Consider the following 12,557-nt stretch of genomic DNA (forward strand, 5'->3'; position numbering starts at 1 on the left):
CATTTTGTTTCTCATTTTTGTTATTTTGTGTCTCGTTTATGTCGTCTTGTGTCTCGCTTTTATCACTTCGTGTCTCTGTTTTGTCACTTCATGTCTTGGTTTTGTCACCGTCTTGTTTCAAAGTTTCATATTAAATCTCGTCTGCTTTTCTCTCGTCTCTGCAGCACTTCTCGGAGCTCCTGGACGACCTTTCCCAGGATGCTTTGCTGGGCCAGCTGCTCAGCGACCCCTTCCTGTCCGGGGGGAGAGGCGGAGTGGAGGCCATGGAGGGGGAGGACGGGGGAGACCTGTCCCCGTCCTCCCCTCTCCCCCCTCACATCACGGCCGAACACAGCTACTCTCTGTGTGGAGACAGCCGGCCTCAGTCTCCACTGTCTCACCTGACCGGAGAGCAGGGCAGCGAGGCAGGTGAGGAGACGGGAAGAAAACCACGTTTGACTGGAGGAGGATTAAAAAGCAGCAGCGTTAGTTTTCCTTTTGGGAGCCGTGGTCGGTCCTGACTAATGTTTACTGCAGTATAGTTGAGAGAAACATCTGAATGAATGAAAATCCAGTCATTTTTTATTAAAAACCAAGACACAAAATTACAAAAATGAGACACGAAACGACAAAAACTCTGCAAAAATGACAAAGCAAGACACAAAATGACAAAGCAAGACATAGAATGACAAAAGGAGGCACAAAATAGCAAAAACGAGACATGAAACGACAAAATCGAGGCACAAAATGAGACATGAAATGACTAAAATGAGACAAAAATGATAAAAACGAGACACAAAGTGACAAAATGAGACACAAAACAACAAAAATGACACACAAAATTACAAATACGAGACACAAAACGACCAAATCGAGACACAAAATGACAAACACGAGACGCAAAATGACAAAAACAAGACACAAATTGACAAAAATGACAAAAACAAGACAAAATAATAAAAACGAGACACAAAATGACCAAAACGACTAATTATTATTGTTTATCTAATTAGAAGGTGGTTGTTATTAAATTGGGACGACTACTTAGTTGACATTTTAGTGATATCCAGTTATTTTTTTTACTAATAAATGATCGTTTCCATTATAAATAATTGTGGAATTTGTAGACATGATCATAATGGATGAGATCTACCCCATGGACCTCCGTTATTTATTATTGTTGTTATTATTGTCATATTAACCCTTTCCTGTGTGGCTGTGCAGCAGAGTCTGATGGTGAGTGGCCCATGGAGCAGGAGGAAGCCATGGAGGGCCTCCTCTGTGAGACCCCCTCTCTCCTCCCCACTCTCTCCCTCTCTCTGGGCGAGGGGCCCAAAGCACCCAAGGGCCCCGCCGTGGTCCCCACAGCCTCCCCAGCTCAGACCACAGTGGGCAGTAACCAGACCAAAGGCATCAAGGTGAGAGGAGGGAGAGGAGAAGAAACGATCCCTGAGAGTTCTGCCTGCTTCCTCTGATGTTCTAATGTTCCCGTTTCAGATCAAAGAGGAGAACATCGTCCCTCAGATTAAACTGGAGCCTCATGAGGTGGACCAGTTCCTCAACCTGTCACCCAAAGGTCAGAGTTCAAGCCTCTTCTTCTGGCTTTTTGGTGCTGTGAGGCCCCCTGCTGGCCGTCTGATGAAACACTGTGAGGTGTTTTATATGATTCAAGGTTCAGACTTTAGATTGGAGCCGTCTGAACCTGAACGACTTCCTGTGTGTTGTTTTGGTTCTTGTTCATTTTTCACTGCACTTAAAATGTCGTTTGTGCAGCAAAACAACTGAACTGTTCTGTATTTATTTTATTACTAAACCCTCCAAAAAATACATCCGTTTTATTTTTCTTTATTATTATTATTTACATATTTATAAGCTCATTTTTAATTTTTAAATTATTTTTTGTTATTTCTATATATGCAATTTTTTGTATTGTTTACATATAAATGTATATTTTTATAATTTAAAATCATTTCTAGACCACGATATGTTGTTTTGATCATACAGTAAAATATTAGATTGTTCTTTTTTTGTTTTTTTTTTGTCTCATTTTTGTCATATGTTGTCTTGTTTTTGTTGGGGTTTTTTGTCTGACTTTTGACATTTGTCTCATGTTTCCTTTTTGTCATTCGTGTCATTTCTTGTCTGGTCATTGTCCATTTTTTGTCACTTTTTAACATTTTTGCCTCATTTTTTATCTATTTTTTGTGTTGTTTTGTTCTATTTGTCTAATTTTTTGTTGTTTTGTTTCTTGTTTTTGTCATTTTTGGCTTCATTTGTGTCGCTTGACCATTTTTATGTCGCTTTCTAACTTTTTTGTCTGATTTTTCTGTCTCTTTTTTTGTTTTGTTTCGAGTCGTTGGTCTCATTTTTTGTCATTTTGTGTCTCATTTTTGTAATATTTTGTCCTGTTTCTGTTGTTTTTTGTCTTCTTTTGTCTGATGTTTTGATCTTAAAGTATCTGCTTTTATACTTATTATTATTATTATTATTAAAAGTGTCATTCCTGTTCCTCTGTCTACCAGTCCTTTAACCATCTCCCCGTCATGTTTCAGGTCTGGAGGCTCTGCAGATGCCTCCCACTCCTCCCAGTTCCCACGGCAGCGACTCGGAGGGCAGCCAGAGCCCCGTCCACGCCACCCCCGGTCTGTCCTGCCCCACCTCCCCCACCAGCCCTCCTCCATCCCAGGCCGGCCTGAAGGTGTCGCCCCGAGCCGCCTCCTCCCTCTCCAACTCCCCCCTGCTCACCGCCCCGCATGTAAGGACTGAACCGGCGCTGCACTTTATTATTAACCAGCTCAAAATGGGACATTAAGAGTCGAGTAGTCGTGTTAAAATTATGATAAAGTTCAGTTTCCATGAAAATGTAACAAGTTGGTCGACAGCAAAAAACACGTCCTGCAGCTCATGGAAATGGAACTAGTTTATGTGCCTGGATAAAAGCTAAACTGTTTTCACATATCAGACGAAACCGAGACATGAAAAAACGAGACAGAAAATGACAAAAACGAGACAGAAAATGACAAAGACGAGACACGAAATGACAAATACGAGACGTGAAATGACAAATACGAGACATGAAGTGACAAAAATGAGACACAAAATGACAAAAACGAGACACAAAATGACAAGAATAAGACACAAAATGACAAAAATGAGACACAAAATGACAAAATCGAGCCATAAAGTGAAAAAAACAAGACAGAAAATGACAAAATCGAGACACGAAATGACAAAGACGAGACATGTAATGACAAAATGAGACATGAAATGACAAAATGAGACATGAAATGACAAAATGAGACATGAAATGACAAAACGAGACATGAAATGACAAAACGAGACATGAAATGACAAAACGAGACATGAAATGACAAAAATGAGACACAAAATGACAAAAATGAGACAAAAATTAAAAAATGAGACACAATGACAAAATTGAGCCATAAAGTGAAAAAACAAGACAAAAAATGACAAAAATGAGCAACAAAACGACAAAAACGAGACATAAAATGACAAAAATGAGACACATTATGACAAAAATGAGACACATTATGACAAAAATGAGACACGAAATGACAACAAAGAGACAAAAATGACAAAAGGAGTTTGTCTGTATAAAAACTAAGCTGTTTCCACATGTTATCAGTCACTTGTTCAGACTGAGTTCTGTTCATGTTGATTTTTGCCGCAACTAAAACTTTCTTTTGCCTTGAGACACGACTCTGAGTATTCATTTTCCTAACAACCTCCCACCACTGTAACTTTCTTCTGAACTTCCAGACAAATCGAGAAGAATCTTGAGACATCCTACCTCCTTCTTCCCCAAAATAACTGCCAGTAATGAACCTTTTCTGACTTTTATTTTCTGTCCTGTAGCCGCTAAAGAAAAGCTGATTTCCTGTTTTGTCGCTGTAGAAGCTGCAGGGTTCAGGACCGCTGATGCTGACGGAGGAGGAGCGTCGGACGCTGGTGGCCGAAGGCTATCCGGTTCCCACCAAACTACCGCTGACCAAAGCCGAGGAGAAGGCGCTGAAGAAGATCCGCAGGAAGATCAAAAACAAGGTGAGCAGTTACCTGAATCACGCGCAAATGTGTCGTCTCAGTGGACAGTTTAAATCAGGGGGTGCAATATTCTTCCAAGAAGATGAAGCAAAACATTTCTTTTTTAATTCTCTCTCCTTCATTTTCTCAGATTTCAGCTCAGGAGAGTCGCAGGAAGAAGAAGGAGTACATGGATGCTCTGGAGAAGAAGTAGGTCCTCCTTCCTCTCCTCCTTTAACGGGCTTCTGGATAAAATTAAAAAACCTGCCTTTTAATAAACGGAGTCTCTAACCTCTGAGCTGTGATGCTTTTAGCTCTTCTTTATCATCTCCTGTTTTGATAATCTAATCTCCAACCAGAGATAGCGACACTGAATCGCTGCTTTATCAGGTTGTGCAGAATGAAAGCAGCAGATTAAATGGTGGGAAACACAAATCTGTTCACAGTAAACTTGAAATGCTACATGAAACCAATCATTCAGACCTAAACTCTGTCAAAATGACTCAGAAAATGTCCCAGATGGCTTGAAACTGGCCCAAAGTTATTCGAAAACACGTCTAAAATTCCTTAAAAATACCCCAAATAACTTGAAACGACTAAGAATTACTAAAAATTGTAAACAAAAGGGGGAAAAAGTCTCAAAAGACATCCAAACTGATTCCAAACTTGTCCTAAACTACTCATAAATTCTGACTATGGCTCAAAATTTGCTCCAAATTATTCCAAACTTGTGCTGAAATAATCAGAAATTGTAAAAATGACTCAAAATTTACCAAAATGGCTAAAAAGCTGTCCCAAATAACTTGAACCATGACCTAAATGACCCTTAGAAATTCACATTTCTTACATTTAAAATGGTTCCATTTTTAATTTTGTGTATTTAAGGAAAAAAACTCAATATACAGTAATAGATGGTTTGACACTTGTCTAAAGTTGCTCGAAAACATATCTAGAATGACTAAAAAATATCCAAAATAACTTGAAACGTGTCCTAAATTACTAAGAATTGTAAAAAAAAAATTTTTAAAACGTCTCAAAAGATGTCCAAAGTGACTCGAAATTTGCCCGAAAATGATTCCAAATTTGTACTAAATGACTCAAAACCCATAGAAATTCACATTTCTTACATTTGAAACTGTTTTTTTTTTTTTTTTTTTAATTATTGTGTATTTTTTAAATTTATGTGCGGTAGGTTATTTTTTCCATATGAAATGAAATTATTAAATGTTTTTAACATCAACCAGCTTTATTCTCTATTTCTAATGCATTTTGTAGTCTTAATATAAACGTATATTATCTGGCAGGTATTACATTACAGGGCTTTCTGTATAAAATGTCAAATTAACCATGAAGCAACGTTATTCTGCTGCAGAAAGCATCACTGAGGCGTTACAGAAAATAAACACTGACCTGCAGTACTGCTGTTTGTCCACAGGGTGGAGACCTGCTCCAATGAAAACAGCGAACTACGCAGGAAAGTGGAGACGCTGGAGTGCACCAACAAGTAGGAAAACACACACACACACACACACACACACACACACACACACACACACACACACACACACACACACACACACACACACACACACACACACACTTAATGAGATTTGATTGGTTTAATTCACAGTGGAGCTCTTTGTGTTTTCAGATCTAAAATAAAGATGAAAGTGGTTCATTTTTGGGAGCACTTTTGGCACTTTAGCCCAGGTTTCCTTTGTTTTAGTGCAAAAAAAGTGCATTCTGGCAATGTTCACATTTAATTAATTATCTTTTTACAAAATATCATGAACTTGTTTTTTTCATTTTGTGTCCCATTTTTGTCATTTTATGTCACATTTTTGTCATTTTTCTCTCGTTTTTGTCATTTTGTGTCCCATTTTTTTTCATTATATGTTTTGTTTTTGTCATTTTGTGTCTCATTTTTGTCATTTTGTGTCTCATTTTTGTCATTTTGTATCTCATTTTTGCCATGATTGTCTCATTTGTCATTTTTTGTCTCGTTTTTGTCATTTTGTGTCTCATTTTTGTCATTTTTCTCTCGTTTTTGTCATTTTGTGTCTCATTTTTGTCATTTTTTTCTCGTTTTTGTCATTTTGTGTCCCATTTTTTCATTTTATGTTTTGTTTTTGTCATTTTGTCTCATTTTTGTCATTTTGTGTCTCATTTTTGTCATTTTGTATCTCATTTTTGCCATGATTGTCTCATTTGTCATTTTTTGTCTTGTTTTTGTCATTTTGTGTCTCATTTTTGTCATTTTTCTCTCTTTTTTGTCATTTTGTGTCCCATTTTTTTCATTATATGTTTTGTTTTTGTCATTTTGTCTCGTTTTTGTCATTTTGTGTCTCATTTTTGCCATGATTGTCTCATTTGTCATTTTGTGTCTCATTTTTGCCATGATTGTCTCATTTGTCATTTTGTGTCTCATTTTTGTCATTGTTTTGACTCATTTTTGTCATTTTGTGTCTCGTTTTTGCCAAAACACTCAGATATTCCCCCTCCTTGGATGCCAGATTAGTGTCATCCTGTGGGGTTTCTCCGTCTCTATTTATTACTCTGTATCTGAGAGGAGCGAGGACGATGAGTCGACCAACACCGGCTCAGTTTTGTTATCTGCACATAAAGCCGAACCAGAAGCTCCCAGTGGATGTGTGTTCAGCTGCAGTTTTGCATCCATGCATAATCATGAGGCTATTTTAATGTAAAACGCTGGAGCTGCTGCAGATAGAGCTGCACTCGTTCTGCACGGATGAACTGTGTTTGTGTGTTGAGCATAGCTGACGGTAACGCAGCTGTTTGGGTTTCGTTTTACACTCAGTGGGCTTCACTGATGAGAAGCTAAATGAAGCGGTTCAGTGTGTATGTACATCTGTGTGTCCTTTTAATGCCGGTGCACTGGAGGCCTGTAAGACAAATCCAGGATATCGGCTCCTTATCCGGCTTCTCTGAACCTGAACAACCATGAAGCTGGTCATCAACTCAGCGACTCAGCCAGGAGTTAGAGAAAAGAGAAAATGCTGGCAGCAGACCACACATGGACGCATATTTCTCACAAGAACAAACTAACGCAGATTTTCAAAATGCAGTCACAGAAAAAATGATTACACCACCTTTGTTTACTTCAATCGTGTTTGTCATTTTATGGCTCGGTTTTGTCATTTTCTGTCTTGTTTTTGTCATTTTGTCTCATTTTTTGTCTTTTTCTCTTTTTGTCATTTTCTGTCTGTTTTGTCATTTTATGTCTCATTTTTTTCACTTTGTCTTGTTTTTTGTCATTTATTGTCTCTTTTTGTCATTTCTGTCTCAATTTTGTCATTTTATGTCTTGTTTTGTTGTCATTTTGTTCTCTTTCTGTCATTTTCTGTCTCAGTTTTGTCACTTAGTATCTCATTTTTTGCTGTTTTGTCTCATTTTCTCATTTTCTGTCTTGTTTTTATCATTTTGTAGCATTTTTGTCGTTTTTTGTGTCATGTTTTTCGTTTTGGTCTCGTTTTTGTCATTTTGTGTCTTATTTTTGCCATTTTGTCTCATTTTTTGTCAGTTTTTTCTCTTTCTGTCATTTTCTGTCTCAGTTTTGTCACTTAGTATCTTGTTTTTGGCCGCTTTGTGTCATTTTTCTCATTTTCTGTCTTGTTTTTATTATTTTGGAGCATTTTTGTCATTTTTGTGTCTCAGTTTTGTCATTTTTCGTCTCGGTTTTGTCATTTTTCGTCTCGTTTTTGTCATTTGGTGTCTCATTTTTGTCATTTTGAATACAATTAAGCTGAAACACGTCAAACAGGACATAAGGTATTATGGAATCGTCTGCATTTATTGTCGTGTTCTTTGTGTTCTTCATGTAACGTACCTTTAGTGGTAGCAGGCATTAAAATGAACAAGAAATCTTTTCCATGACTGTATAACTGAGCGGTCAGTAGGAGATGCTTTTTATACACACTGAACTGTTATCTCAGACAGAAGCATCAGTTGCCATGGCGACGTACCCAGTTAAACCTGGAGTCTCCTTCATGACCCCGTATGCTGCTTCGTGATACAAGGCCTCAGGCGGAGAGTTTAGCAAAGGTGATAACAGCCAACAGTTGTACAGATCCTGCCTTATTAATAGAGTAAAACCAGTAATTATACAGAATGAGCATTATCAGAAAACCAAAGAAACCAGCAGCTTCCGTATCTCCTCGATTAAAACTGGTTGTCAAATACAAGCTGGCTCCCAAATACAGACCAAAGGGTGGATCAACTCCTGATACTTGTCTTATAAGAAGCATAATGTGCATTTCTGCCACTTTAACTGAATAAATTAGTTCACTCCAGTTCACTCTGCTTTGTTTGGATGCTAGAAGGGTTTTAATCAGACACAGTTTAGAGGAGAAGCTGAGTTTGTATGAACAGTGCAGTTCACAATACGACCAGTTATGCTCATTGGTCAGAGGAAATAAAGAAATAAAGATCTTCCTCCTTCCTTTAACTTCTGCATTTGAGGTGAATAAATGAGGAAATACTGCATGCAGCAATTATGTCTCCACTGAAGCACGTAGCAAACACATTTATGTGATTTATCACAAATAATAGTGCTAGTTTTTTGGACTTTACAAGCCAGAAGCAGTAAGATGCAGCGGTGCAGCACAAGATGCTGTCAGAATAAAAGACAAGACTTTTAAAGCTAGATGTCTGAGATCTGTTGAAGGTTCTTGTTATTTTCTGCTCCGTTGATTGTTGTTGATCACTGTGGATTGTTTTTATGGATCTCTGTTTACAGCAGGGGTGTCCAACATGAGGCCCGTGGGCTAAAAGCGGTCCTCCGGAGGGTCCAATCCGGCCCTCAAAGTGGAAAAATTACAGAGAAGACATTAAGTGCAGATTGTAAATTAGTAAAACGATACATTTAAAATAATTTCTAGACCATGACACGTTGTTTGGATCATAAAGGAAAACACTAGATTGTTCTTTTGTCATTTTGTGTCTCATTTTTAGAATATTTTGTCTTGTTTTTGCTGTTTTTTTGTCTCACTTCTGTTTTTTGTCTCATTTTTGTTGTTCTGCTTCTCGCTTTTGTCATTTTTGGTCTCATTTGTATCGTTTGTCTGTCCATTTTTTGTCGTTTTGTAACTTCCTTGAGTAGTTTTTGTTTTGTTTTGTGTCGTTTGTCTCATTTTTTGTCATTTTGTGTCTCGTTTTTGTCATTTTGTGTCTCCTGTTGTAATATTTTCTCTTGTTTTTGTTGTTTTTTTGTCTCACATCTGTCATTTGTCTCATTTTTTTTGTCATTTTGTGACTCGTTTTTGTAATATTTGTGATGAAATTTCTTTATTTATTATTAAGTTCTGGCCTCTTGTGTTTCTGTGGATGTTCAGTAAAGACCACATTCAAAGTACATTGATAAAGCTGGGAGAATATTTGCATCAGTCTTCAGATCACAGATGCAAACAGCAGCAAAATCTCTCAACTCTGAGTCGTTGTGGACTTTGTGCTCTCTTTGGACACAGAAATCCTCCATAATATACACTCAGCCGTGCGTGTGTGTCTCCAACCTGTTTCTTATTGTTTGTGTGTTTGTGTTGCTGCTCCTCAGGTCTCTGCTGCAGCAGCTGCAGTCTCTGCAGGCCGTGGTGGCAGGAAAAGTCCCCAAATCCTGCAGGGTGGCTGGAACCCAGACATCATCATGCTTAATGGTACCAGTTTGTGGGTGTGTGTGTGTGTGCGTGCTAACAGGAGATGAAGCATTGATTGAAATATTGAATTGGAAACATCTGCTTCCATCACTCATTAGCAGCTTAGCATTTTGTGTGATTCATAATTTACTTACCCCCCTCTCTGTCCCTGCTTCTGTCTCCACCCTTCTTCTTCTTCTTCCTGTTCTCTCTCTGCTCTTCTTTCTGCCTCTCTCCAGGTGGTCGTGCTGTGTTTCGCTCTGTTTTTGGGCAGTTTTTATCCCAGCGGTTTGACTCCGTGCTCCACCGTCACTGAAACAGGCCTCGCTTCCAAACAGACGGCGGTCAAAGAGTCGTACACGACCACAGGTAGACGACACGTTCAACCCACTGAGACGTAAAAGACGACCGTCGGCAGCGTCCTTCTTAACCCTCATGTCGTCCTGAGGTTCAAATTGACCTGTTTTACAGTTTGAAAATGTGGAAAAAAATCTATTTTCACAGTGAAACTTCTGATGTCCACATTTCCAACATTTTGGGGAAATCTTTGAGCATTTTTTGGTGGGAAACCAGAAATGTTAAAAATGTTTCTTAAGAACATTCACACAAAAATCTTATTTTGGTTGATTTTTTTTTTGTGTGTGTGTGAATGTTCTACTGATATATATGTAATCGCTTTAGACATTTTAGGATTTTTTTGGGAAGATTTTTACTCATTTTTTGAAAATATTTACAAGAATTTTCTTGCCAAATTTGGGGAATTTTTTAAAATAAAACTTTTAAAGTAAACTTTTAAGGAATTGTTGGAATTTCTTCCGGAAGTTTTTGCAAATTTTCAGAAATTTGGGGAATTTTTTTTTTTGCTGAATTTTTGTTTTTTTTAGACAATGAAACAATCTTGTTTTTTGCCCGTAAATGAGGACAACAGGAGGGTTAACACATTTAAGCGTGACAATCCTGGTAAAATAGATAGAGCTTAAAAAAATCTTTCCCAGCTAATTTTAAGATCTCAATATTCTAAATATCACATCTTATTTCAAGAAATCTTACCAAGCCATTTTTCACTTCTTCTATTGGCAGATTTGTTACACTTATTTCACGGTAAAAGTTCCTTGAAATAAGTTATTTTCCCTTGTTTTGAGAGGGGCATTTTTTCCAGTGTACTCCTCCAAGGCTGCTCAGTCGTTGTTACTTCTGCCTAATGAGCCCGGTGATGCCATCTCCGTGACCACTCCTTGTACCCAACATGTCAAAAAAATCGATTTGAAAGTTTAAGACGCAGTCAAACAGCTGGAAGACTAATTGAATATAAACCTGAGGCTAAGACGGGCTACTAAACCATCGTGTGCACACAGCTCCAGTCTGTTTTCTCCAAGTTTCAGCTCCAGTGGCCTGCCCGCTGTTTCCATTGTAATGAATCTTTTGTTCCCGGCTGTAAAACGGTGGAGGTCCATTATAACGTCGTCACTAATCAGATTCCACCTACGGCACTGCAATAACAGCCACAGAGTCTGATTAGAAGAGCTGACCTTTCACTACATCCTCTACTACCTCCCACACACACACACACAATGATACACAATAATGTGGTGCTATTATTAATGTTTTCCTTTTTCGCCTCCAGTGAAGTCCAGAGGTCTGTTATCGACCTTCGAAGACGAGCAGCCGCACCTCCTCGGTCTGGGCGGTGAATATCCCGACCAATGGGAGGACACGCCGGCCGTCGTCATGGCGGCGTGGCGGCGCTCAGAGCAGCAGAAAGTCGGGATGGAGCCCAGCAGGGCGGAGACACACCCACCTTTCAGGAATAAAAACAACGATACGCAGACGCTGCTGGACATCCACAGGTACACACCGTTAGTGTTACGTTATTTTAATAACAGCCAGCATGAAGAAGGTTTTAATGTGACCTCTTTAGAATACTTACCAAGGTGCTGTGCTCGGTTATTAACCCTTTACGCTTCAGTGCGTAAATTTGCATAGGCATTTCAAGAATGTCCGACGGCTGCAAACACGATTATACAAACACTATACGCCGATGGAAAGCTTCGATTCTCATGAATCCGCCGGTATAAACCACTTTCAGATGCGATTACCACAGCGGGTGAGAAAAACACATTTGTCCGACAAAAACAAATATTCATCCATCCGTTCTCTATACACGGCTTCAACGTACACAGCGCGACTCACATTTCCGGGTTCATTATTACACACAGAAAAAAAGATTCCACAAAAAACGGCCATAATCCAACCTTGGACATCCAGACAACACAAGCCAGTAAACTATTTTGTCCAAAACATGTCCTGAAGTCGGTATAAAATCCCCGAATCGGTCGTTTTCAAGGAAATGCACCTCGCGATGTGCGTCCAATATTCCCTGTATTTTTTGTCATTTTTTAAATTTAAAAATGGAATATTAGCGATTTTTTTGTACTGAAAACGGCTGGAATTGACTGAAGCTTAAAGGGTTAAATTTCTTGCTGTTGACGAAATAAATAAGTCTAAATGAATGATCTCACATGACCATGATATGTAGGTCAGTCCAGAACTGGAGAACATTTTTTCTCCAGAATTTTTGAAAAATAGACCTTCTCTTTTACAGTTTTCTATCCGTTCTTTATTCAACTGTTTGACGATGTTGACGACAAAAACAAGACACAAAACGACAAAAATGAGACAGAAAATGACAAAGCAAGACACAAAACAATAGAAATGAGATAGAAATTCACAAAAACAGCACCTAAAATGAGAGAAAGAAGACATTAAATGACAAAAAAAGGCATAAAATGAGAAAAATTAGACACAACACTACAAAATGAAACACAAAATGACAAAAGCAAGACACAAAATGACAAAAACGAGACAAAACGGCAAAAACAAGACACAAAT

At 38.4% G+C, this 12,557-nt stretch overlaps 1 protein-coding gene across 2 annotated transcripts in view; it reads left to right on the forward strand.

Moving 5' to 3' along the window:
- The window catches only part of creb3l2 (cAMP responsive element binding protein 3-like 2), a 46,822-nt gene that overhangs the window by 31,180 nt on the left and 3,085 nt on the right, over positions 1 to 12,557 (forward strand). Inside the window, exons 2-11 of one of the 2 annotated variants that reach the window (XM_022209739.2) lie at positions 165 to 408; positions 1,207 to 1,397; positions 1,477 to 1,555; positions 2,532 to 2,734; positions 3,895 to 4,041; positions 4,172 to 4,230; positions 5,456 to 5,524; positions 9,590 to 9,689; positions 9,908 to 10,037; positions 11,293 to 11,515. In XM_022209739.2, coding sequence (XP_022065431.2) covers positions 165 to 408; positions 1,207 to 1,397; positions 1,477 to 1,555; positions 2,532 to 2,734; positions 3,895 to 4,041; positions 4,172 to 4,230; positions 5,456 to 5,524; positions 9,590 to 9,689; positions 9,908 to 10,037; positions 11,293 to 11,515 — 1,445 coding nt within the window. Of the gene's footprint in view, positions 1 to 164; positions 409 to 1,203; positions 1,398 to 1,476; positions 1,556 to 2,531; positions 2,735 to 3,894; positions 4,042 to 4,171; positions 4,231 to 5,455; positions 5,525 to 9,589; positions 9,690 to 9,907; positions 10,038 to 11,292; positions 11,516 to 12,557 lie in introns of both variants that reach the window. The other variant, XM_022209738.2, reaches the window with a different exon arrangement.

The sequence above is a fragment of the Acanthochromis polyacanthus genome, chromosome 1 (assembly GCF_021347895.1).
Source record: "Acanthochromis polyacanthus isolate Apoly-LR-REF ecotype Palm Island chromosome 1, KAUST_Apoly_ChrSc, whole genome shotgun sequence".
NCBI lineage: Eukaryota > Metazoa > Chordata > Actinopteri > Pomacentridae > Acanthochromis > Acanthochromis polyacanthus.